At 41.2% G+C, this 26764-nt stretch overlaps 1 protein-coding gene across 4 annotated transcripts in view; it reads right to left on the bottom strand.

Moving 5' to 3' along the window:
* The window catches only part of PARD3B (par-3 family cell polarity regulator beta), a 990710-nt gene extending 977089 nt beyond the window's left edge, over window positions 1-13621 (bottom strand). For all 4 annotated transcript variants that reach the window (XM_063091525.1, XM_063091519.1, XM_063091512.1 and 1 more), the window contains exon 1: window positions 13043-13621. In XM_063091525.1, the coding sequence (XP_062947595.1) occupies window positions 13043-13162 (120 nt within the window). In that variant the 5' untranslated portion in view covers window positions 13163-13621. The remainder of the gene's footprint in view (window positions 1-13042) is intronic.
* Between the last annotated feature and the right edge of the window lie 13143 nt (window positions 13622-26764).

The raw sequence follows: 26764 nt of genomic DNA, 5'->3' as shown, positions 1-26764 counted from the left end.
AGTCAATATTCCTAAACATCAGGTAGTCCCAGTGGTTTTCTAACTATGATCACTAACCCATTAATGGGCAGTAACATCAATTTAGTGTGTCCCAACTACTTTTTTTTTTCTTAAGTAAAACAGAATAAAAAAGTCAGAGGGCATCATTCATGGTAAGGGTAAGTAGTCTTTCATGAGATTTTTGTTTCAGTTGTGCATGCGTGTGTGTGTGTGTGTGTGTGTGTTATGAATACTGGGTCATGAAGGAAAACATACTTCTTACTGTGTTTATCAGTCCAAATCTTGGCAGGAAACAGATGGTTTACTCAAACTAGACACTTAGGAGTTTAATTAAAAAAATGATTCATAAAGTTTGCCATGGTTAAGGGAAACCATTAAGGGACAGTGATCATAATAGTGAGAGCCCTTGCCATAGGCTAGGCCCCAGGGACCAGGAAAAGGAGTGATGTTGACACACAAGAGACAATTGCGTGGAGTGGGTTGCCTGACAGGAGCTGTGGACTAAGAAAGCGCTGCAGCCAGCCCTCAGTGACCTGGCAGTTAGGTAGCTGCCGACCTTCTGTTCTCCTTATGGGTCCTCCCCAGTGGCTGACCCTAACTAGAAACCAGAGAACAAGAGAATCCACACTGCTCAGCCTCCTGGGTTACAGAGGGGACTTGAGAAGGGTCAAGAGCAGGTTTGAAGGGGCAAACAGGATTTCCAGCCAATGTGACTTATCAAAAAAGTCTGAAAGCCACTGATATGATTTTATATGTTAATTTTTATTTAGTTTATTTTAGTCTAACAAATTTTATTTCTGGACACATTTTTTTCCACATCTGTCCTAAAATCACAATGTCGAATCAAGGCTCTAGTCTGATGCCAAAGAACTGATACAAAAGATTGGCATCTTGAGGGCCAGCCCATGGCTCACTTGGGAGAGTGTGGTGCTGACAACACCAAGTCAAGGGTTTAGATCCCCTTACGAGTCATCCTTAAAAAAAAAAAAAAGATTGGCATCTTTATGAACTCATGATGTACAATCTGAGCCAGGCCTTCACACTCATCATAACCCTTTTATCTGTCCTCAGTCCCCCACCTCCCCTAGCACTACCCATGAGGTACCGTAAAGGACACAGAGCATGTCTTACTTTTCTCTGTACCCCCAGGCCTCAGTGGCTGGAACACAGGCATATTCATTGGAATGCATGCTGAATAGTGAATTCAAAAACTTTAGACTGCGCCCTCTCCCCCCAATTCCGCCTACGCTTCCCTTACCACACACAGTCAACCCCAAGTCTGATGACTTTGGCTGTCAAACCTCAAAGCTTATTTCCTCCTCTGCTTCAGTGTGTCTAACCTCCACTCCCACAGCAAGACCTGAACCAGTTCTGCCAGGTCCATTCTCAGCTCCTTCTATCTGCATTCTCCAGGGCAATCAATACAAAAAGGCAAATCAAATAGTACCACCACCCTGCCCAGAATGCTGCATGAATCCTCAAGCTCTTCAGCTAGTCATAACAAAGGCCCCCTTGGCTTTGACCCTACCTTACCCCTACTACTCCCTCCCATAATCACCCTTGGGAAACATGCCATACTACTATCCTCTTCTCTCCTACCATGCCCCACAAAAACTACCTTTTTACCTTCAAACAGAGGCAAGTGTCCATTCACAGTTTAGAATTCTGCCCAGGTACAGCTCAGGGAGTGAAACCTGCCCCACCTCCCCCAGCCCCAAGCAAAGCTCCCTCTGTCCAACACTCCCCATAGCCCCTCTATCAAACTTGTTCAGTTTATTGACATGGTTCTCTCTGCCCTTTTTGTCTATAAGCCTACTGAGAGCAGATACTGAGCCTTACTTTACTCTATATCCCCAGCAAAAAACACAATATTTTACACAAAGTAGCTCTCTAAATCTTCTCTCAAGTAACTTTTAGACTGTCAGACTGTTATAGACAAATGCAGCAAAGCATCTCCTGCTTGGGAGTCTGACTGAGGCATCACTGAATATACATTTTTTTCTGACTCAGATGGGATTAAGAGACCACAGCTACTTCCCATCATTCTGAAGACAGATACCCCATGATTTCTGCACCCCTTTGCAGAAAAAGGGCATCTCTCTGTGGAGAGGAAGAAGCACAGATTACATCTTCATAGCCTCTGTCAAAACCCCTTTTTTGCTTGGAGGTCACCATTTCTAGGGCTCATGCCTCCATAAAAGAATAGTGGCAAAACTTGTCTTAAATCTCCCGAAAAAGGAATCAGAAGTCCATGACTGGAATGCCCTATAAGCCCTTAATTTCTGCCCCAAATAAGGCAATAAAATAGGTCTGATCATTTCCCCTGGCAGTGTGATTCTCTGGTCTTACTGACAGGAGTTTAGCCAAGAGTTGCAGCCCTCTCTTCTGTCATCTGCTTCCATCACCAAGTTGGCTCTGTCACCTGTGGGCCTAGGACCACCAGGAGAGTTTAACAACCTCACCTTTAGGCAGAGTGTGCAGCAATGTAGGGCATATTTATCTGGATGATACCTGGCACTGCATCTGGTAGAGACGAAATTAAGAATAAAACCTTTTTAACCAGTCTGCCTCTTGATATCCTGCAAATTCTATCTCATTGCAATGCAGAAAGTGAGAGTTCAGGAATCAAATGAATGGTTGAGCTCAGCACTAAGAAGCAGACCTAATTTTAGCAGCCCCCAAGGCACAGATATCATGCCTTTCAAAGATAAAGACTCCATCAAAATTGAGATAATCCAGAATCTTTTTTAAAACCAACATGAAATTAATGAATATAATACTGGAAACTCGAACATGGCTCAAATATAAGAGACTACACTGTGCAAATTTTTATGAAGCGAAAACATTATAATGTTGCTTTGTTGAAAATCCACAGCTACCAAGCACTCAGCTTCAGAAATCTGAGAAGTGAGTCAACCTGTCAGAATTTGAAGCTGTTATTTAAAACAATCAGGGTGGCAGATATAATGGACTACTAAACTACTGCCTACAGCTAATGAGGATATGATGAGCTATTTGAAGATCAAGAGAAAAGCTGCATTTAGATTACTAAAATATTGTACTACATGACCACATACAAAGATTCTAAACTTATAGACACTGTGTTGACTATAAGGTAATTCTCATTTTTACAAAAGAAATATAAAATTTGATATAATTTCACAAGCATATACAGTATCCATACTATATATCAGGTACTCCACTAAAAACAGAGATAGGAAAATAAATAAGACTCACTCCCTGTTTTTGAATAGTTCACAGTACACTGGGGGAGACAAAATGATGGCGTCATGTGACAGGGCCTGGCTAGTTGCTCAACTCTATCCAAGTGGACTACTTTGCCCAAACCCACAGCATCTAGACAGGACACATGTCTAGTCCCATCAGCTGAATGCTGGAAGAAGTGACGTCCGCAACGTCCAGGCCAGATCCCAAACCTCCCATGGCAGTTTTCACACAGTCTTTGTTCAGTTAGCACAGTGCAGAGGATGTGTGGCTCTGAAGCCAAAGGGGATTGTGCAGATCAGAGCTTTCACCCTACACCCAGAAAGAGAACCCTTTGTTGTGTGAGCCACTGTGATTTGGCAGTTGCCTATTAAATTAGCAGGTCCTGAGTAATAAACAGTGCAATGTAAGATGTGCCTTACAAAGCCAAAGCACAAACACGGGGAGTTCTGGGAACACAAGAATGAAGACCATGAGCCACAGTGAAGGGGAAATGAAGAGAGGGCTCCTGGAAAAGCAGCAGCTAGAGACTCATCCTGAAGGATGGACAGGATTTACACAGGATAGGGGAAAGCCTGAAAGAAATCTAAACTGCAAGTAGGAATTTAAAGGGAAAAAAAGAATAAAGAGACTGGATAGGTAACCAAAGTTTGGGTTTTCATCTAAAAGCAAGGGGAACCATTAAAACACTCCCAGCAGTACTACTGACATCATCAGATTTGCATTGTAGGGTCCTCAACAGATAATGGTTTGGAGGGGTTGGGAGCTAGTAGAGACAGGGAGGCCAATTAAGGGCCTGTTGCAATTTCCCACAGAAGAAATGAGAAATGGCATGGCTTTGGGGTAGAAAGCAGGAAACTGATCCAAGAGATCACATCAAAGAAAACTTTTGACAAGCTGGACATGTGGTGGAATATGAGAGTGGAGAGTTCATCATGGAGTGAAGGATTTCCAGGTTTCTACCTGAGACTACCAGGCGAATGCCGGTGTCTTGTACAGAGAAACAGGCTTCAAGAGAACGGGGACAAGAAGATTCACAGAGTACAGACTGGGCTTGAATTGTACGTGGGATATCCGGGTGGTGAAGTCCAGAGCAGGTAGATATCGGGGTCTGGAGTAAGTTCAGGGCTAGAGGTGCGTATTTGGGGGTAGGTGAAGCCATGGAGTGGATGAGATCCCACTGATAACAAGTCCAGAACCCTGGTGTACCAGCACACAAGGAGGTAGTGTAGGGGCACCTATGAAGACTAAAAAGAGAGAGAGATGTTTAAAAATCCTGGAAAGCTCATGAATAGAGTTTTAAAAGGTGAGACATCACCAAAAATAGAACTAAAAAGTAACCATGGGCTTCAGCTACCAGATCTTGGCAATCTTGCTATAAACAGGTTAGCTGGGGAATGTGTGAAAACCAGGGTAACCAACTGGGTGATGAGGCCTTAACAGAAATATTATCTAATTTAGTACATAATTTTTTGAAAATCCCACTTTTTTAAAGTTGGTATAAATATTTTAGAATCATGCAAATTGAGTAAAATGTCAATATACTCATAATAAAATTGATAGGTACGTTAAGAAAGCTTGAAAATCCCTTAGGGAAGCACTAAGGGCCATCACAATCTGGACCAAGTTAGACTGTGCTCCATCACTCCTCCCTGGCCTACCCTTAGTGTTTCACAACTCCCTCAGCCACTTTGTTCCTTCCAACTGAAATGCCTTACCCCACTTTTCCCCTTGGCAAATTCCTCATCATCCTTCAAAACAGCTTCAATGTCTTCTCTTTCGAAGGGCATTCCTTGTCTATATTACAACCCAGCAAACATACCACTGGAGCAAACCTGGCTTATTCACATGTCTACCTCATCCCCCAAGAGGCTGCAAAACTCAAAACCAGAGACAGTGACTGATTTATCTTCACATTCCTATCATTTAGGATGGTGTTATGACCTGTTACACTGGTGTCCAACAGTCTGAAGAACTATGTCTACAGGTACTCAGCCCCTTTTGTAATCCTCTCCCTTGAATCTGGGCTGGATCTGTGACTTGCTTTAACAGAACATGGCAGAAAGCACATTCCAGTTGCAGGTGTGAGCCTTAACAACACCTTGCAACTGTTTCTACTTTTGTACTCTTTGGAGCCCTGAGCTCGCATGTAACAAGTCCAGCTATCTTGCTGTAGAGACCATGAGAAGAAGCCATATAAGGAGAGTCGGATCCTGAGACTACATGGAAGAGACCCAAGGAACCCAGCTGACAGCAAGAACCAAGGCCCCAGACATATACCCCCAGGCAAGCCGATGAGGCCAGTCCCCAGCTGGTCAAGGCATCCTAGCTAAGGCATCAGTTATGTGAGTGAAGACACCATCTTGAACATCCTGCACCTAGAAAACATCACACTGAGCCTTCTCCAAGTGCTTGGTCCAAATTCCTCACCTACACAGTTGTGTTGCTGGGTGTTATCCTCAGTTACCGTGTTTTGGGGTAGTTTGTAATACAGCAAAAGTAACTGCAACAGATGGTGATGGGCACACAGTAAAAACTACTTCTTTGAAAAAGAATTTATCAACAGCCTACTATGCACTTGGCACTATTCTAGGAGCTGGGAGTTCAACAATGAGCAAAATGGACAAAGACTTCTACCTGTTTTTAACTTAACAGTCTATGGGAGGATACAATAAATACAGTTAAAATAAGTAGTACGGTACGGAGAGATGAGTTTTGTGGATGGAACTAAAGCAGGAGAGAATAGAGAGGTTGGAGGGGTTATAATTATAAACAGGGTGGTCAGGGAGGCTTCTAGGAGGAGGAAACAATCATTTAAGATTGGAAAGATTAGGGAAGCAGACAGGTAGATAACTGGGAGAAAATATTTCAGGCAGAGAAAAAAGCACATGAGATAGAAGCCTGTCTGAAATGTCTGAATAACATGCCAAGAGATCAGTGTGGCTGGGGCAGAGTGAAAAACAAGTGAGTGGTAGAAGATGAAAAACAAGTGAGGGCCAGAAGAGGTAAGGGATAGCACATCAGGGTCTACAAGACCATCCAGGTTCAGTGATTTGCTAGAAGGACTCACAAGACTCGGAGTACAGTCATACTCATGACTACAATTTGTTAGTGAAAGGATACAAAGCAAAATTAGCAAAAGGAAAAGGTGTACAGGGTGAAGTCTGGAGGAAACTCCACACAAGCTTCCAAAGGTCTTCTCCCAGTGGAGAGGACATGCTTAATTCCCCAGGCAATGAGTTAACATGTGTGAAAAGTTGCCTGCCAGGGAAGCTCATCATTGACTTAGCACCCAAGGTTTTTATTAGAGACTGGTCACACAGGCACCCTCTGCTTAGCATGTACAAAAATTCCAGACCCCCAGAAACAGAGAAAGTGTTAAGCATAAGCCATATTGTTTGCGCACAGTGAGCCATTCTTATCAGGGGGTAGTGGGAAACCTACACAAATCTAAGTTCCCAGAGGCCAGCCGAGGTGGACTAATGGGGTCAAAACTATGCTAGCTACCCTAACTGATTCATTGTGCAGTATATGCATGTATTGAAACAATACACTGTGCCCCACAAAAACGTACAGGTAAATGTTCAACATTTTTTTTTTAAATAAAGTGGAATTTTAGGCTAAATAAGTAAATAACATCCCTAGCATGCTTAGAGGAAAGATGCAGAGAAGTGCTCAGTTTCTGGACATTTTGTGAGAAGAGGGCCAGTCAGCTTTGCAGATTGACTGTATGTGGATCATAAGAGGAAAATAGCAGTCAAGGGTAATGACAAGGATTTCTAGTTGGAACAACCAGAAGGATAGCATTGCAATTTAGTGACATGGTTAGATTGTAGGAGGAGTAGACTTGAAGTAGGGGATCAGGAATTCTATTTGGGGCATGCCATAAATGTAAGATGCCTCGTGTCAACAAGACAACTCTATATGGACTGGGGAGTTCACCGGAGAGATCTGGGCTGGAGGTATGCAGATATTTGGAGCCATATAACTGGAAGTACTCACCAAGGAAGATGTAGAGAGAGATATAAAGGAGGTTTAAGAACTGAGTCCTTGAGCACTCTAGCATTAAGATGCGGGAGAGGAAGAAAAAGAACCAAAGATACTGAGAATGGCCAGTAAGGTTGAAAGAAAAATCAGGAGTGTGTACAATCCAAGAAGCATGTGCTTAAAACGTTTAGTATTCATAATGGTTGAAAAGGATCTAAATCTCACTAAAAATGGTCCAGATTTTTGTTTACTGCTCCTTGTTGACTCACCATCCTCCAATTACTAGAAACTCCTCAGGCTGTTGCACCAAAGGTGTAATCTGAGTCAGACCTCTACAACCTAACTGGCTTCTGTTCTAGTGTCTAGGTGGAGGATTTAAGATTTAAAGGCTCTCTCTACCACCTGTGGATAGAAACGAGTAAATGAAGATCCCATTCTGATAGCAAAGTTCTCAGCAGAACTAAGTAGCAATATCTATAAGAATGTCAAATTAAGGATTGGGTAAGACCTGGGATTTAGACCTATGCTTTCCAAAAGCAGCTGAGAGAAGCCATCAAAGGAGCATCAGACCCAAACTGTCCATTAAGGTTGGGGTGATTTAAATTTAAGTTAATTAAAATTTAAAATTCAGTTCCTCAGTTGCACTAATCACAATTCAAGTATTTAGCAGCCATACGCACCTAATGGCTACCCTATTGGAGAACACAGATATAGAACATTTCCACCATCCAGAAAGTTCTACTGGGCTACAGCGCTTTAGACTTTCCAAGAGGCCCACAGCTCTGAATTTTTTTTTAACACTCTTCAGATGATTTTAATGATCAGTCTCCTCAGAAAAGCCTCATAAAAATCTGACAACATTACCATTGACTCAACTCCCTCAAATGGGATCTATGTCACAGAATGCCCTGAGAACAAATATCTGGTTAACTAAGCCATTTGAGCACAAAGGCTCCAAACTACAAATCAGGACTGTGGCTTCCAATCCCACACAGCAATTAATTTAGCTCAGATGAACTAAACTACAGGCCAAACCCTGGTCAACAAACCCTTTGTGTAGGTCAAGAGATTATACACTGAGGGAGGGTGTGTGTGAGGGGGTTCGGGGTGGGAAAAGAAGGTCCAGGGCACACACTCAAATGAAAGAAAATAAGAACAAAGTAAAAAGTTGAGCATGACAATAACAACTTATCCTCACTGTTGGAGAGGCAATAATGGAGATGGAGCATTAATAATTCCTTCTCAAGAGGATCAAGAAAGGTGTCTTGGCTCCAACTGTTGGTTGCCATGTGGGAAAGTAAAGCCCAGTATTGTCAGGGCTTCTGATTTGTTTCTTCCCTAAAAGAAAGAAATCTGGATTTTTGCACGAAATCTTAAAATATTTAAACACTGACAACTACGTCAAAATACAACACTGAGCAGACCTAAGAAAATATGTCTGTGGGTCACAGCAGGCCTTATGAGCCCTCTGTTTGCAAACTTAGAGGCTGCTCAATGCAAGTCGAATGGCAGAACCAAAGCAAAGTTAGAAGCATGAGCCATGCTGTGAAGAGCATCTAGTCCACACATTAGAAGACAAGAAAACTGAATAAGAAATAAAGCTTTCAAGTCAGTCAGTGTTCAATAAGTTGAAAAGCATTTTAGGAATCCAGTATGGGCCTAGCTGATATATAGGAGAACTTTTAAATCTATTTAGGTAACAAGGTATCAAAAGCTGAAAAGTTCAGAAACTCAAGTTCTGGGCTATTCCTCCAGGCTAGTCCCATACGATATCATACCAGATTCTTTACTGCACAAATTCCCTAGATTCTGATGCCACAATTAATCAGGGAATGGAGTTGTTATTCTTATCAGACTATTCCCAGTTCTGGGAAGCTGGTTTCAACTTGTAAAACAAATTATTCAGAATATCTGAATACAGAAAATACTCATTTTGAAAAACCTTCAAAGGTTTCTTTGCTTTAATTTAAAAAATGTATAATCATACATACTCAGATCCACAAGTTGGCTTTTTAAAATTCCAGCATGCTAATTTTCCCATGAACTCAATGCTCATCTCAGTCATTTTAACCCCTGCACACAATACACTTTCACTATTAGACAAGTCTTTCCCTTATTCACTCCAACCTCATTGAGTGTGTTTATAACGAATGTCCAATTTAATAAATTATGTAAGCACCTTCTATGAGAAGAATTCATTCAGGGTAGAAGTAGAGGAGTTGAGTTGCTTAATGACAGGTTGGTCTGTAGATGTCTAAGACAAAGTATCTTCCATCAAAAGAGTTTAATATCAAATGAGTTCAGCAATACCAAAAGAGTAGTGGTATATTAATGGTTTTCAACCCTGGCTGGGCATTAGAATCACCTGGAGTGCTGCTTAAAATACTCATGTCCACGACCTACTCCAAACCCACTGAACGAAAATATTGGAGAAAGGGATTCAGGCATTTGTATTGTTTAAGATGTTAAATGTTAAAATTAGAGGTGACTAATGTTGAGCCAGGGTTGAGAGTCCCTGCAGGATACAGCTCAATTGCCCTTTCACCCGTGACACATAATTTTGATGATAAATGTAACTAATTACTCAATGATCCTCACCTTGCCTACTTAAGAAGACAATCACTTCTCCACTACCTACTTCACTAAATTGGATTTAGAGCCTGGGACACTGATAAAGTACCAGGACCCAAAGATAAGCAGTCCCATAATACTTGCCCCTCAGTCAATTCACCTAGTTGGAGATTTCAGAACATAAAGCCCTCCTCAAAGCTCCCCCAGTTTCTTCAGCATCTCACCTACTTCTGGCCTTATCTGATGTTTATTCAGCTGATTCCCAACATTCCACAGGTACCAGTTTTCTTTGTTTATTCTGAGCAGGTGGTAGTTATTTGTCTGATGCTGCCCACAAAATCTAGAATGGCCTCCTTGGGCTTCACTTACCCTCCAAACTTTAGAAAACTTGACTTTCTTCTTCAATCTTGAAACTTGCCTTTCTCCTGTCTAAATTATTCAGAATCCCAGAAGAAACAGACTTAATTTATATTCATGCTCCTGCCAAATTTGTTTACAGCACTCTCTACCTGCATGTCTAAGAGATCTTGTCGATTTTTCTATTTGTAATTAGAATGAGGAACATTTTTCATATTTGATTTGAAAATCCTGCAATAATATTTGCTTCAAATTAGACTTTTCCTTGTAACATGTAGACCTGTCTTATAAAAGATATAATCAAAAGAAACCTGTGGATGTCCCATCACTGTGCAAGAAACAAAGTTGCTATCTTCAATTTGATGTGTTATTCTATCAGTTAGTAAATGAAATTGTATTTTTCAAACAAACTGTAAAAAAATAAGATGGGTATATCCCAATGCAAAATAACATACTAGGCTGTGCAGTTAATGGCTGAGAGCAAAGATCTGGAGACACAGTTCCTGGGTTCAAATCCCAATTCCACCACTTACAAGTCATGTCTCTGTATCTCTTTTTTCCTGATCTGTAAAATGGGTATAATAATAGTACCTACCCTCCTGGATGTTGTGAGAAATAAGTCATGTAATATATGTAAAGCTCCTAGAATAGTGCCTACATGCTGTAACTATAACACATGTTAGCTCTTATTGAATATAGGACTTAAAACCTTGCTGTCCAGGGACACAAGCTCTGTAAATCAGTGAAAGAGATTTTTAAAAAGTGAATTTCTTACAAATTGTTTTCCAAATTGAATTTTGGAAAACCATTTCTGGTCTTCCAAAAAAGACCATTTCTGGTCTTTTTCCATTACTTTTTACATTTCAATGAATAAGAGCATGGAATTTGTCAAAGTATTTAAAATTTTAGTACCATTAGAAATACAACCTAATATTAGTGAAGCCTTGTTATGATTACAATATTATTTAAAATGAACTATGGGAGAGGAATATTTGAGGAGAGGAAAAACATCACTTACCACATAAACTGAAATTTTAAAAGCCAAAAAAGGAGGGAGAATTTATGAGCTGCAGATAACCTTTAAATGTCACATTCACTAATATGAGTATATAAATGTAAACATAGGAAAATGTAATGTCTGGTGATAATAGTAAACTGATCAATGCAATCACATTATGGGTTCTGTGATATTATACATTATGCTTCCGGTTGAGAATATCAACTTCCTAACACCTTTTAAGATCAAGTTACAATGCATTAAATATTATCTGTTTAGTTCTCATATGTATGTTATTTATAAGCTTGTAGCTTAACTCTATTCCTTGAATAGCTCTCCGTACTAAACTTCTAAACACACACTGTTCGAGGGTATAAATTATTTTTAATAGCGTATTAAAAATAAATTCATCTCAGTAAGACAATCCTTCAATGAGATCTAAAACAGCACACACCTTTGTAACAATGGCAGAAACACACACACACACACACACACTGTGGTAGGTTTTCATATAGCTTTATAAGTCATTTTAATTTTTTCCCTCCTCTACTTCAATTCCATCAGTAAAGAGTTCAGCTTAGGGATTATATTTAATATGTTAATAGACCTTTCACGATGCTCTCCTCTAATTCCTGATTATCTGAAGCAACATACATGTATTTATCCAAAGCTGAATTTTTTTTTCTGTATAATAATCCTCAGTGGAGACACAGAAGGAGCTGGTATTTTCTTAAGTCCCTAAACTATATACTTGGAAGAAACAAAATTACTTTCATACTTTGGATAACCTATAAAGCATTAAAAGAAATTACAAATTAAATTTTTCCATCACTAGAATGGCCAACCCACTGTTTCTATACTCCCATGGCATGAGAACAAATCCTATTGAGAGAGCCATTGACCTCTAAAACAAGAGTTCATGTCTTGCCGTGTTTGAGGAGCATGTGGGCATACAAATATTCCATGTGAGGATTAAAACATTAAAAGGTGCTTTTCAATGACTTCTTTTAAAGGTTTCATTAAGGTAATCACAGAATCCCAAAATGTTACCCAAATACCTGACATGCCTTCTAGCGTCCAGGTAGATATTTCTGAACATGTATTGCACACTTTAAAAGGACTTACAATTTTTACTTTTTCCTGACAGAGCTGGTGACCACCTTTCTCGTTTCAATAATCCCCCAGGACGGGACACTGCCCACACACATAGCAAAGACTCATAGAATATGTGGCGTTAAACTGAAAACACTCGAAATGTAGACTGGTTGGTGTAAGCAAACAGCATCCTCCCACCTGAGTTCCTGCCCCGGTCACAGAGAGGCCAGCTCAGGAGGCTGAAACTCCAAAGGCCCCATCAGTTACAACTTCCGAGCCCGTGTTACTCGCACCAATCAACTTTCTGGCTGCGAGGAGCCCAAGTAGGGTGGGCCTTAAAGGGGCCAAAAAAAAAAAAAAAAATCACACTTGAGCTGGGCAGCACCTTTTAAGACGTTCCCTCAAGCAAGTTGTAAACCAGTGCTTCAAGCTTCAATGAGCATTCCAATCACCTGGGGATCTTGTTATAGAGCAGATTCTGAGTCAGTGGGCTTGGATTAAGGACCTAATTGGGCATGTCTCACAAGCCCCGGGGTGATTCCGACCTGCCGTTCCGCCCACCCCTCTTTGAGAGGCAGGGCCCACAAACGCCCAGAGACACCCAAGTCACATATTAGCAACATAAAAAAGTTGTGGCCACAGGCAGTGCCCAGTAGCCTCCTGAGTGCTCTGCGTCCCCCGAGCGTCTCCACCGGATCCTCGGGGGACCTGGCAGGTGCGTGGGTCTCAGGGCGCTCGCAGGAGCACGCCCGCCTGCGCGCCCCCTCGGCCCGCCCCGCCCCGACTGCGCGCCCCCCGCGCCGAGCTCACCTTCTCCCGGGTCTTCAGGTAGCGCTGCAGCGCCTGCTGCGTGAGCTCCCGGACGCGCAGCTGGCCGTCCTTGCAGGGCACCACGATGCCAGTCCGGCCGAAGCACACGGTCACTTTCATCCTGGCCCCTGGCAACCACGCCGGACCCGGCCCAGCAGGTGTCCGGCCCCGCGGGCGCAGCCCCCACTCTCGGGGACGGCCGGCGCGGGCGGGCCTGGAGACCCGGGGCGCCCCTCCCCGACGCTCCCTCAGGGCCGGGGGCTCACGGCAGCGCCCCTTCCACCCGTGCAGGCGGCCGCGCGCTGGCGGGAATCGGAGAGGGGGCGGCAGCGGGAAGCGCTACCACCCAGGTGGCGGGCGGCCCGGGACGCGGCGGCTCGGCGGCCCGGCTCCTCCTCCTCCCGCCCGGGCCCGGCCGAGGCGGCGGCTCCGCGCCCTCCAAAATGAAACTGCCGGCCAGGCCTGGCCCCGGCCCCGGCCCTGGCGGCGGTGGCAGGGCCGGCCCCAGGCCGCGGGCTGGAGTGGGCGGCGCTGGCGGCGGCGCTCCGGGCCGGAGTTGGGAGGAAACTTTTGCGCCGGCTCCCAACTCCTCCGCGGCGCCGCGCTCCGGGCTCCCGCGGCCCCCGGGCCGGCTGGGCCCGGCTCTTAAAGGGGCCGCGGCGCTCCCCGGCCCCGCTGCGCTGTCGGCCGCGCCGGGCGGGGGCCGTGCGGGGGGATAACGGGAGCCCGGGAACCTCGTCTCCTCACTGGGTCGCTCCGCGTTTCTCTCCCTCCCACACACGCACACACGGAGCTCTGGGGAATTGTAACGGGACCTGAGAACTACCCAGCCGGGGACTGAAACCGGATCTCATAAGCACACTTGAGGGAATAGCTAGGACACTGCAGAGCTACACCCTTAAAATGAGGGGATTGGAGAAGATTCAAAGAGAGCCCAGAGCAGGTGCTTCTCGCCACGCCCACCAAAAGCACCCCAAGGAGCAGCGGCTTGCAGGTACTGAGATGCAGGGACAGCCAAAGGCCCTGTTAGGAACTTGACTAAAGTACAACATCGCAGCTGCCCTCGAGTTCTGAGACAGCTGAGGGGAACCTGGGGGATAGCGTGCCATTGGAACCATTCCTTGTGCGGACGAGGACTCTGAGTATTACGCCAAGAGTAACACACCCCAGACCCAGATATGAACGCATGCGTTTATGCATATCCTTCTGAAATGTGAACTCCCGTTGTGCATTTGACTAGGAAGAAGATTTAAACACCTTTAGGTTCATGATTTGGTAAGTGTGTATCCATCACCAATTGAAATTGGGGTATCGGGGGAAAATTCAACAAATAACATTTTAGCATTCTTAGCTCTCGCATAAATGAGCTCCTTTGAGCTTAACAACAACCCTGTAAGGTACATATTTTAGCTCATTCATACCTTCAGTAAATATATATCGGTTGTCTTCTATGTATAGGGCTTTGCATAAGGTCAGTGGCAACAAAGAGGATGATGTAAACCAAGTCGATTTGAAGAAAATGTATATTAGTATAATTTGGTTGCAAATCCAATACAAACTGATCTAAGTAAGCTAAAGAAAGAATCGATTCTCTCAAAATCAGAAGATCCAAATAGCACTCCACTGAGTCAAGCATGAAAGCAGGAACTCAAACCATGTCCTCAGAGGCCACCTCTCTCCATCTACTGACTCTGTGTTCCTCAGTGTGATCTCCATTCCCTGGTGGGCACTTTATCCTCCACTGAGATGAGGAACTGACCCAAGAGAGGTTAAGCAAATTGGTTAAGATCACATTCTTAGGAAGTAGCAGATCCTGGATTAGAACCCAAGCAGTCCGACTCTATAGTAATACTATGCTGCTTCTTACTTGGGAATGGCACAAAGATTTTCAGCTGATGAAATGACTTTGCATGTTAGCATCCTTCATGCTTCATGACATTTTTCTTTCTTCACAGTTGCTCCAGACTTATGTTCCGCTCAGGTCATGAATAGTCCCTGACCCTCTCACACCACAAACTCCCTTTCAGCCCAGCTTTAGCAGCTCCCCAATACCTACGTCCCCCACCCAATGTCCTGGCCTTGAGAATCCCCAGGTGAACCATGAAGAACACCCAGGTTCTCCCAGTCTCATTCACAGGAAGATTGGAATCAGGTCTTATGGGAAGTGGCAGAGGCTGCGCCTTTGTGAAATGAAGGAAGAGGTGAAGCCAGATGTTTATGTGAAAACTGCGTTGTGCAAGTCTGCACACCATGGAGTGAACTTGGATGACCCCAAGTTAGTAATTATGAAAAGAGTTTAGCATTTACGCTTCATGTTTATTAAATAGCCAGGTTTAATTTGTTATTCAGCCTCATCACAGCATACATAGAAACAATTTATCGTATATTAAGAAGCGATATAAAAGAACACAATTGCAACACACAGTCATTCATGCCCAGCAAATTCCTAAATCAATATTTCATGCCCCATGGGACCTCCTGGGCAGAAGACAATAAATAATTTTCCTTGATTGAGTAACACTAGAGGATTCTAGGCCTGGGTTCCATTTTCTTGTTATGCCTGCTGGATGGATAAATATTGCCTGTGATGTGATATTTTCCCATTTGTTATCCAACAGCTTAGGAAGCTTTGGAGTAGCCACTGAAGAAATGTTATACAAAGAACAATAATACTGACAAATATTGTTAAACTGCCCTGCCTTGTAGAAAGTATAACTAAAATGTCAGGTACCATTATATATATATTGAATAAAGAATGATAATTTTTAATGTATAGTTGACCAGTAATCTATTCTAATGTCTCGTACTATTAAAACTGAAAGTATTTTCACCTTTCAAGAAATTATTTTTAACAATCACTATTAATCACAAAAAAATAATTGAATTAGAAATAATCTATTTCTAAGACTCTTGGAGCAATTAATATAATAGATCATGTTCTTAGCTTCTGTCTGAAAGCAGGTGCCAGGATGATCTTATAAAAGATGAAAGAGAAAAATGGGCGTGATTTTTCATTCTTTCCTTCCATATTTAAAAGGGAAGGATTTGGGCTGTTTAACTTGTCAAGAATGGGTTATTCTTAAGAGGTATTTATGTATAAATACCTGATGGCATTTATTTGTTGACTGTTTCTGTAGCTCTCTTTAAAGCACAGATAACAATCTTCTAAACTCTGAAGGGAGTATTGTGGACTACCAGCTTTTTTGGAAGGTCCATGTTTATGCCTATCCTATAAGTAAGACTTACAAGTCTCCACAAACGATATAGCTAAACCACTCTTCTTTATACTGAATTCCACTCTAAAGACTCTAATGGCCTCCCTCAATTTGTTTTCTTGAAAAAGATCATGAAATCATGAGATGAATGTCTCTTTTAAAAAAAGTAAAATTAAACTAAACAAGCCAAGCAAAAGTAAGGAAACTTGTTCAGACGATGCTGTATTGAGTTGATTATTAGTCTTCCCTGATGTGATTTCCTTCTCTGATGCTTATTAGGAGCCATGAATGCAGACTACTGGGAACAGGACCTTCTCAGGGGAGCACCAAATCCTTTCCCCTCTAAGCTTCAGTACAGACTGAAGCCAATGGCAATGATCACGGATGCTCTCCAACAAACTCCGTTATCCAAGGACACCTCCTGAACTGAGGTGAGAGTACAATCAAGAGTTCTCTTTTTCAGTTCTCCTCACTTTCCCTAAGGAAAAGTGCTTTCCCTAAGTTCTCCTGCTGCTGCTCATTTATATCCCTTTGCATGGAGAGAAAGTGAACTGGTGACCATGTAATTGACAGGATGTGGAGAGAGAGCTGAGATTTGGTTCTGGTTGCTTCAGTGTATAAATGGGTTGTAGGCATAACTAGTAGACTGAAGCTAGATAGTCCTATGTTCCAAAGTAATCTGCACATTTATGAGTTATGTAATCTTAGGCAAGCGTCACTGTCCTTTTGTGTAAAATGGGATGATAATCTTATTTCAAGGTGTAACATACATAAAGCGCCCAACACATAGTTTAGGCAAAATGTATTGCCCTCCTCCGCCTTTTATTCCATTTACTAGCATTTCTAAATACCACTTATTTTCACTGGGCCTGAAACTACTTCCAAAAAGAAACAAACCAAATGATACTTAGAAACTATATATCATCATTGTCATCAACAATTTCTGAAGCCCAAGTTTAACTAGATCTGTAATAAGAGTGCCAACCTCATAGCAAAACTAATAATAAGATTTGTGTTAAACTTCACTATCTTCATATTATTTCATTTCATGCTCAAAAAATAATCCTGGAACATGTAGTCTAGGACCTGAGAATCACAGAAGTACAGAGCTGAAAGGGGCCTTGGAGATTACATGGTACAATCTCCTAATTTTATAGATAAGAAAACTAAGAACTGGAAAAGTCAAGTGACCAGCCAAAATCAGGACTCACATCCTCTGGTTCATAGTCCAGTCCATTCTTCACTTCCCTGTCTGCCTGGTAATAGAATTTGAAATGACAAATATTTGACCAACATTGGCTCAAGGCTTTGAACTTTCATTGTGACAGGAGGTGCTGGTAAGCAGCTCGTTCTTCTATCTATTTCTGTAATTTCAATTTAAACTTAAGGTTCCAAACCCTTATTCTCACCACAATTAAAAATCTCGAAAAAGTTTACTGAGTAGCTAATTAACTATTACAGAAAATGAGAAACCATGAAAAGATTTTAAGCAGGACAAAAACATGATCAGATTTGTGCCTGGTGGAATGCAGAGGACCCGGGAGTCAGACAAAAGCCCTGCTTTGTTCATTTAATCCACCATTTATTCCTTTATGCAACAGTATTTATTCAACACCTATGATGGACTGAGCACAAAGTGACTACAAAGCTTGGATTCTAATGAGAAAGACAGGTAATAAGTGACTTATCAAATGAACAAAATATTTTCAGATTGTGACAAAATGTAATGAGAGGTGTAACTAGCAGGCTGTGTGATAGAGAATAATGGGATACAAGAGAACCTGTTTAGATTGGATGACTGAGAGAGAGAAAAGGAACTTTGGGAAGAACCCAGAGAAAAAGGAACAATGCAAATATCCCTGAGACAAACTGGGACTGGTGTGTTTTAGGAATTAAGAGCAAGCCAGTGCTCTTAACCCTGGAGCATTAATGAGCCAGAAGAGAGAGGTAGGAAATGAGGTGGAAGAGATTTTCTTCAACAGCAGCCTCCTAAAAGTCTAAGGCAATACAGAGCATGAAGAAGGGCAGATCTGAGAGATCTTTTGTGATTTGTGATAGATCAAGGATGATAAACTTTGGGGAAAAGTCAAGAAACATTCCAGTTTCTAGTTCAGACAACTAGTTAAGGGGTGACATTATTAATTACAGCTAAGTAATCTTGGAAAGGGGGAGTCTGGGGATGGTGGGGAAAAGAAAAATAAGATCATTAGGGACACTTTCAGTTTGATGTGCCTGCAAGGCAACCAGGAAAAAGTGTTTAGTCAGCTGAAAATATGAGGTTTGGAGCTCAGCAAGGAGCCTGAAGGCTACATATGTAGATTTACGGGTCATAGATTTGGAATTGAACTTATCAGAAGGGAGGCGATCATCCAGAGGAGGAATTTAGAATGAAAAGGCTATAGGGCTTAGACCAGAGTTCTGGAGAACACCAACATTTAAGAAGAGGGAGATCCAGAGAAGTTATGTATATGTATGATGATGAATTGTTAATGAGAAGTTATTATTCTTATTCCATGTAAGATGTTGTCAATGTCAAAGATGTGATAAGAAATGGTGCTGCTGCTTTAGTGAAGACACAATGGTAGAGAACAGGAAATTGAATGTTAAGAATGGAAAGCAAGATAGTTGATTGGAACAGCTAGGCTTCATTGGAGCATAGCATAGGATGTAAGGTTAGAAAGATGTGGGAAGAGGGAAATGATTGAGGGAGAGATATGAGAACTAAATTAAGGAGTTTGGATCTGATACGCCAAAGAGATATCCTCTAGATGCTTGAGCAAAGCAGTAATATGTACAAAATAGCCTTGGATAGTCATTATTCTGACATCTTCATGTGTAAAGACTTGGAGTAGAAAATGACTGAAAGTTGGGAGGAATCCAAAAGAAGGATGTTGGAGGCAATCACATCAGGTTAAACTTAAGTGAAACATTATATATCTATGTATTTGTAAAATATCCTCACCTTTACATTTGTTTATCCAGAGTAGTGAACTATACAATTGCCTAATGTCCATTCTTACTATTCTACCATTCCATGAATGAGAAATGAGAAGTGCCATATGATTCAGGGTCCAGTAAGGCAAACTGAAAACACACCCTTATCTCAAACAGAGGGAACTGAATACAAGAAATTAATAACACTGTTGTTGAAGGAGCTGAGAGGTCAAACAGGATATGGCAAGGCAATAAGAGATTAGCCACAGCAGGAAGCTGCTTCTTTCTCTAGGGCCGGCTGGATGCAGGGAGGAGGTAGTGTTAACAGAACCCAGAAGCTGGGCAGCCTGGCAGGATCAAGAACCACAGCAGGGACTTCCTGTCCAAGCTGGAGCATGGAGAGAGGGGCTGTCCAGAGAAGATCTGGAACTGTAAGGAGGAGTTGCAGTCATGGCCAGAAAACACAAGAGGAGACAGAGAGGAGAAAAAGAAAAAGAGAGGGAGAAATACCCCCTGGATCCTTCACTACCAGTGTCTCATGCCAGCTGAACTGGCTGGAAGCCAGTTAGCAAGGAGAACCGCAGGAAAGAATTTGAAAACAAACACAATAACTGGCCCAGAAGGTCATTCCTAGTGGGCTTCTACAGTAATTCATTAATAGAGTTTTAAGTCTCACTAATATCTTGAATTTAGGAAAAGCACTAACAATGTTTCCAATTCAATTTGGTATATTTACAAAAATGATTTTTTTCCCTCAGCCTAGGCAAAATTAATGCTTTTCTCAAGAGAAAACAATTGTACATTTTAACAGTGAAATATAAGCTTTTCCCTGATTACCAAAATAACTATTAATTTTCATCATTTAAGAAATAAAAAAATTTCTACTCTTGCTCAGTCATCAAACTCAGATTAATAGTTTTGTTTAGCTATGTTTGCACAGTACTAAAACAGCAAATTCAAAAATCCTATCAATATTGAATGCTGAAGTTTTCTAACTACAATGCTATCTGATAATATTTTATTTATTTTATATGCTATAATTGTTACACTAATTCATGGATTTACGACGGAAGCTTTTTTTTTGAAAGACTATCTGAGATAAAGTTATGATTCTGTGTATAAAATTACTTGAGAAAGCCATAATACTTTACCACATATGTATATAAGTAAGTGTAATTTTTATTTCAATATTATCATAAAAGCCTGATTTAATTAGTATTTTTCCTTCAAAAGTGTGCACTCTTGTTATTACATATTTGTTGCAACTTTTTTCAATTATCTTCAAACTCCCTTCGATATATCGAGAATATAAGTGTAATAAAGAATATAAATACATTATATGTGGATTTCAACATGTCATAAGACTTGAAAGGAGTAACTTCACAGTATACAAAAAGAACCATCAATTTACCAAGTACACAATATACATTTTGCATCTGCTGTCCACAAAATGGTTGTATAGACAATGAGTACCATATGTTGGTCATGACCTCTACCAAACCCAATGAGTTTCATCAAGCTGCAACTTCCTTACTCAAAGAAGCAATGTCAGCCTCTTCGAAGGATTAGGATAGCTACTGATTAGACCAAGAGATGTCCCTGGTTCCAGGACAGCTATACATATGCTAGCTGATGACCCATGACATAACCTAGTATTAAAAGCTAGTAAAGTCATTGGTGATTAGCTAAGCCAATCAAACTGGCTCCTTCTAGTATACAGGCTAGAGAATAGAGAAGATCGGCTGCTTGGTAGTGAGAAAATTGAAAAGCGGAAATCTTTAGACCCCAGTGGCTTGTTAGAAAGAAGAAAAGTATTTTTGGAGCTCGCCATTGACCTTCCACTACCAATCTACAGGCATTGATTGTCACAATAACAATCGCCCCCTACCCAATTAATTTTCATTACATTATTCTGAGTGAAACCAATTGTTAAAACTGAAAACTAACTCTAGCAAAGAACACAGATATAAATAAACTCAAGCAGAGATAAATTCATGAACAATAAGTCATGGACCCAAGGACTTATTAGGGCCCAGAAAGCGATACCCTAAAGTGAAAGCCTTAGAAGTAGCCTCAAAAGCAAAGTCTTCCTCTGACCTTCTCCTGCACTCCTGTCTCTCAGCCTCATTCTCCTCTGAGGCAAAGCATAGAAACTAGATTCCTTCTTTCCGAGGGCAGGTCATAGATATACTCTAAACTTTCCCTCCAACCCTGACTTTCTATCTCAGGGCTGGCCATAAAGAAATTTTCTGACCTACCTTGCCTGATTGTAGGTCATAAGGCCCCCATTCCAGAAAGGGTCCTGCCCCATACTCTGGAGGAATGAACGCTATGCAGAGAGGCCAAGAAGAATCTGAACAGACAGTCCTTGCTGGGTTTCCTCACTGAGTCTATTGCCATTAGTTCCTACTTTTCTTGTCCAATCACATTTCTACACAGCTGTGCCTGGCTCATAGAACCTAAGCATAAATATGGACAATTTTCCCTACTCCTTTGGGTCTTTATTCTGAAGGTTCCTGTGTCACATAAAACTATGATATAATAAAATTTGTTATACTTTTTCTTCATATTAATCTGTGTGTTAGGTGATTTTTCAGAGAACCTTCAGGAGGTTGGAGGGGATGTCTTCCCTTGGCCCCTACAGGCTTTTAAATATATTTTTGCCAGTGAGAACCGAGGGCCTACTAGCAATAAACTGGTTTATAATTGGAGTAACCTGGCAGTCAATTTATACTTGAATAAATTTTCTTGACGAAAGGAAGTTAAACACTGGTTATCAGGAATTGGTAAAGGTATGAGTGAGAAAATACAACATAACAGAGTCAAGGTCTGTGACTTTTCTGTGCTTCAGAAGAGACAGATGTACCTTTCCATCCCAAATAAGTGCATTTGATGGCTGCAAATATGAGGGGTCTTCAAAAAGTTCATTGAAAGGTTCATATTATCTTTTATCTATTTTTCCATGAACTTTTTTCAGTATTCTCATATGGCCAACACATCCAGAGTCAATTCAACTGCATTTTTGAGAGGTGGCATGTTATGTTAGGAGGAACTCCCCCAAGGAACCTTTGAACCCTACTATAATCTAGTGTATGCTGTGGTGCATCTCACAGATCCTCCTCCTTCAGGACTGAGCACTTATTTTCTGGTGCTGGGATTGTTGGTAGCTGAGGTTCTGTCCAGCACTTGCCCTCAATAGGATACAGCCTCACCCAAGATCATGCATCATCCACAGGGCAGCCCACATGCCCGTCTAATGAGTGGTCAGTCTATATGGGGGTAACAGGTATAAAGGTACAGACTCATTGTCTTAACGTTGATCAACTGTGGATGGCCATCCAAATTATGGTCGACCTTTGTTGCAAATGTGTCTCAGTGCAGGTCCTTTCTCTGCACAATCCTACTTCCTTCACTTCCACCAGAGAATTGATTTTGAGCACACTCCCCAGTAATTTATACATATGAATCTCCGTCTCATAGTCTGTTCTCCAGATAACCCAACCTAAAACATAATGTAATGAAAAAACCTTGTTGAGACCTCACAGACACAATGCTTTGCATGGAAATGAGGGCTCAGGTAATGACTGATCAAGCAACTTAAAGATAAAATACATGGATGAATAGATGGAAGAATATGTTGTAAATGACTCCAGTTATTTAAAAAAATAAAAATTGTCAAAGGGGCAGATGAGCAGAAAATGGAGCCAAAGAAACTGAGCTGGTAATAACTCAGTAATGGTGGCTCATATGGGCCCAGATACGATGACCAAAACTTCTATTACCTGAGAGCCTGTGAGCAGGACTCCTAAAGGCATGAGTCAACTTGAATTTCCAGCATCTTGGGAAGGAAGCCATATACCTGATATCTTATATTCTACCTAAAAAGAATCATTTGAATTTTGCATTCTACTCCACAGTACATCCATATTGTTTTAAGAAAAATATGTTTTAGATAACTTTCCATCAGGTAAAAAAGTTTTCTTATGATCTCTTTGGTTGAAGGATGAGGGGCTAATCAAACTAGTCTTTCAACTTTATCCAGGCAATTTCTCTTCACTGTCTTAAGTTTACAACATTTTTAGGAGTCAATCACCTAAATATGTGTATTCAAATTACAATAATTTCTTTACAACTTTATGAGCTAAACCACAGTAATCACGAGGAAAACACCTCTTCAATTGTTCAGCAAATATTTATTGAGTGACAACTACATGTCAGGTTTGGTTTTAGGGCATACAGTGGTAAACAAGAGAAGCAACACCTCTGCTCTCCTGGAGGTTATGTCCAGGATCAATATCCCAGAATGTGGCCAAGTACAAATTTTCATACTACTGTTGGTGAACTTTTCAATAACTCTTTGTCCTGTGCGTTCATGTCACTTCTGATGTGTGACCAGTGAGAGTTGTTTATCCACTCATCAGTTACATGTATGCCTTCGAGAATTACTCAAAGGAGAGGGCTTTTACCACATCCCCCTGACATCTGCACCCAGCCCGGCAATGACCAAGCCACCAATGGAAGCCCCCCCGGTCTCCCCTTGGGAATGTTGAGGGTACCGCAGGCCTCAATCCCGCCCCTCCTCCTTCCTCCTTCTTCCATCCCATTTCCTTCCCCTTTCCCCTGTCCCCCTCCCTCCCAACTGCTCTGCAACAACATCATAGAATGTAAAAATATATATATTAATAAAATAAACCTGTAATAAAAATAAATAGATAAATAAATAAAGTTGAAAAAAAATTACTCAAAGGAAATTTTAAGTGATGAAAGATGGCTGATGAAGGCATTGCTTATTTTATTTTGAAGTCTATAATTTTTATCACATTTAAGAATGAAGAGTGGTGATCCACAGAATCAATTCTCTCTACCCAATTCTCAAACTTCATTTTTGTTGCAGCCATTTTTCCATACGCAATGAAAGCTTTCACAGTTTTGCCTTGAAGGTACAGATGGTGAGTAAGAACTCTCAAAAAAACCAAAAAAACAACAAAAAAGCTGCTCACCTAGCCAAATTTTTGAACCTCTCCTTAAGTTATAGTTAAGATGCACAATGAATTTTTTCTTCTCTTCCAAGGTTTTACCTCTAGTCCCAATATCTTTTTTTCTCCTTCTCTCCCTCTCTGTGAGGTAAAATAAAAATTTAATCTTGAGGAAATCCATCCTTTACCATTTCCTAGTTAAATCAATGTGCATCTGCATAGCTGGCTAAGTCTTCAAAATTACTTCTCATTTTATGACATGTGACCTCACCTAAAACCACTGACTTTTAGTTTAAATGTATTAGTCAGATTTCTAGAAAGAATCAGCACTTAAACAGGCTTAAGTGATGAGACTTTAATAAAGGATCCACTTACAGGTGTGGGCAGCTTTAGGCAACCCAACAATGGAAGGTGCAGTGCTTCAGAGCTAGCAAGATGGGGAGATGTTACCATACTTATGGAAAGGGATATGGAAATGGCCATCTGACATATCATGAACATAAGCTTAGGCAGAGATGCAGCCAATCTATGGTAACATAGCAGGAAGGTAGCTGCGAGAATAAATATACCAACCTCATATTCTCCCACATCTGATCTTCTACAGGTGCATTTTACAGAACAAGCCCACTGGAAGGTAGAGGGCAGGAAATCCAATGAAACTCCTGGAGATGAGAGTAGGGTGGGAAAAAGTGGAGAGTGAATATGGAGAGGCATAAGGAATGTGTCCTGGACACTGTTTTAATTTTTTTCTTACATAATTTATTCTTTTCCCCACCCTATTAACAAATATCAAGAGTCAGACTCTGTGGCAAAGAGTTCACCATGGAGGATGCACTTTTAGGGTGTGCAATGGGGTGGACTGTGGATATCCCCTCCTGTTACTTTATCCATCCTAGATTCAACTCCACGCATTAAGCTTACTTGAAACAGGAAGGTTGCCAAAGTCTCTGATGTGACTTGATCTCTCAATACACATGACTTTCACCAGGTTACAAAGCTCTTTATTACTGTTGAACCAGGTAGACCTTTACTGGATTATTAAGACTTGGAAGGGATGTTTGAAATCTTTTACCTATTCTCTTGATGTCAATTTTTGTTGTGCAGAGTAACCAAGCTGTCATGCAAAATATCTCTTGGTAGCATCATTAGAATAAGAATGCAGACCTGAAAGGACTGTTTTTATATCCCATTTGGCATTTCCATTGTTATTTTTCCTAAGCATTGTTATATTTATGTAATTATTATATATTTAAAAGATTAAACTGAAGTCAGATGCTAGACTTATGTTACAGAATAGAATATACAAAAAAATCTCAGAATTGTGAACAATTTTCAAATTACATCAGTTTATGAACAGGTAGTTGAAGAATTTGCTTCCTGAGTTTGTGTTCTCAGGACCAAACTGGTGGTGGATAACAATGGAGAAAAGATGTGGAAAATCAAGTCTTTCTTTCAGATTTATTTTCCTAAGCTTTTTGTAATAGTCTTAACAGTTACATCAACATATTACCTGTTTTAGAAAGTGCCACCTTTCGGAATTACTTGAGGACAAGTCATGCTGCTTCTGCCTGTATTTTGTCCAGTACAGAAGAGCTTCAGAGTTTTAATTTTGTCTCATCTTCTCCCTAGCATCCCCAGGAAAACTTCTTTTATCCCTGTATATTTGATTTTAGGGAGCTTTGAACAAAACAATCAGAATAAAGCAGTACACCAAAGGTCTAAATGCTGTTTCCATTCCCAAATGGGGACACTCTTGACAATTGTTGACTTGGAAAATTTACCTCAACATTACAAAGGAAAGTAAACAATTCAGCTTTAGAAAGGGGCTAATTTTGAAGATACACAAGAATGACAATAAAACACCTCAGACCTCAGAGTTAAACTAAGCAAATCAACCAAAAGGGTAAGGCCAGAGTCAATAAAGGCAAACCCAGAATCGTAACTCAGAAAGGACTGGCTAATGAGTGTTCAGACTAAGTTCCAATCAAGAGATTAGAGAGGCAAGGCCTGGCAATTAGCATGTTTAAAACTGTGGCATTAACACAGCTAAGAAGAGAAAGTGTTAACAGAAAACTCTCTGAGTGGCAGAGTGAGGGAAAACAGGAGTCCATGAACTTGGCCTGTTAGTCTTGGCACTTGGTTAACAGGGACCAAAAAAGAGGTGTCTTCACCAGAAGATTCTAGTCATCTCTCTGGCTGATGCTTTCCACGGTGGGGGAAGAATATCTTTCAAGCACTCTTAGCTGAAGAACCCTTCATTAAGTAAACCTAATTCCTCTTTACTTGTACTTAATATTCACCAAGTAATCTTGACTGTAGGTTACATTTCCATCTGTTTGTCTCAGGGAGAAAACGTGCGATCCAAACATCACTTTGTGAATGTCTAGGCTAAGTGCCACCGTGAAGCCTGGCTAATTGATTAAGGGCACACAGGCTACTGAGCTTGGTGCCTGGGTCCCAAGCTGGGCTCTGCTGCTTGGGATCTTTGGCAAGTTATTCACCCTTACTGTGTCCCAGTTTTTTCATCTAGGTAGGAATTAATAATAGAACTTGTCAGGATTGTTATGAGAATTGGCATGAGATAAAAGACGTTAGAA

Source organism: Cynocephalus volans, chromosome 1 (assembly GCF_027409185.1).
Source record: "Cynocephalus volans isolate mCynVol1 chromosome 1, mCynVol1.pri, whole genome shotgun sequence".
Taxonomy (NCBI): domain Eukaryota; kingdom Metazoa; phylum Chordata; class Mammalia; order Dermoptera; family Cynocephalidae; genus Cynocephalus; species Cynocephalus volans.
This window is presented reverse-complemented; position numbering and strand designations above follow the sequence as displayed.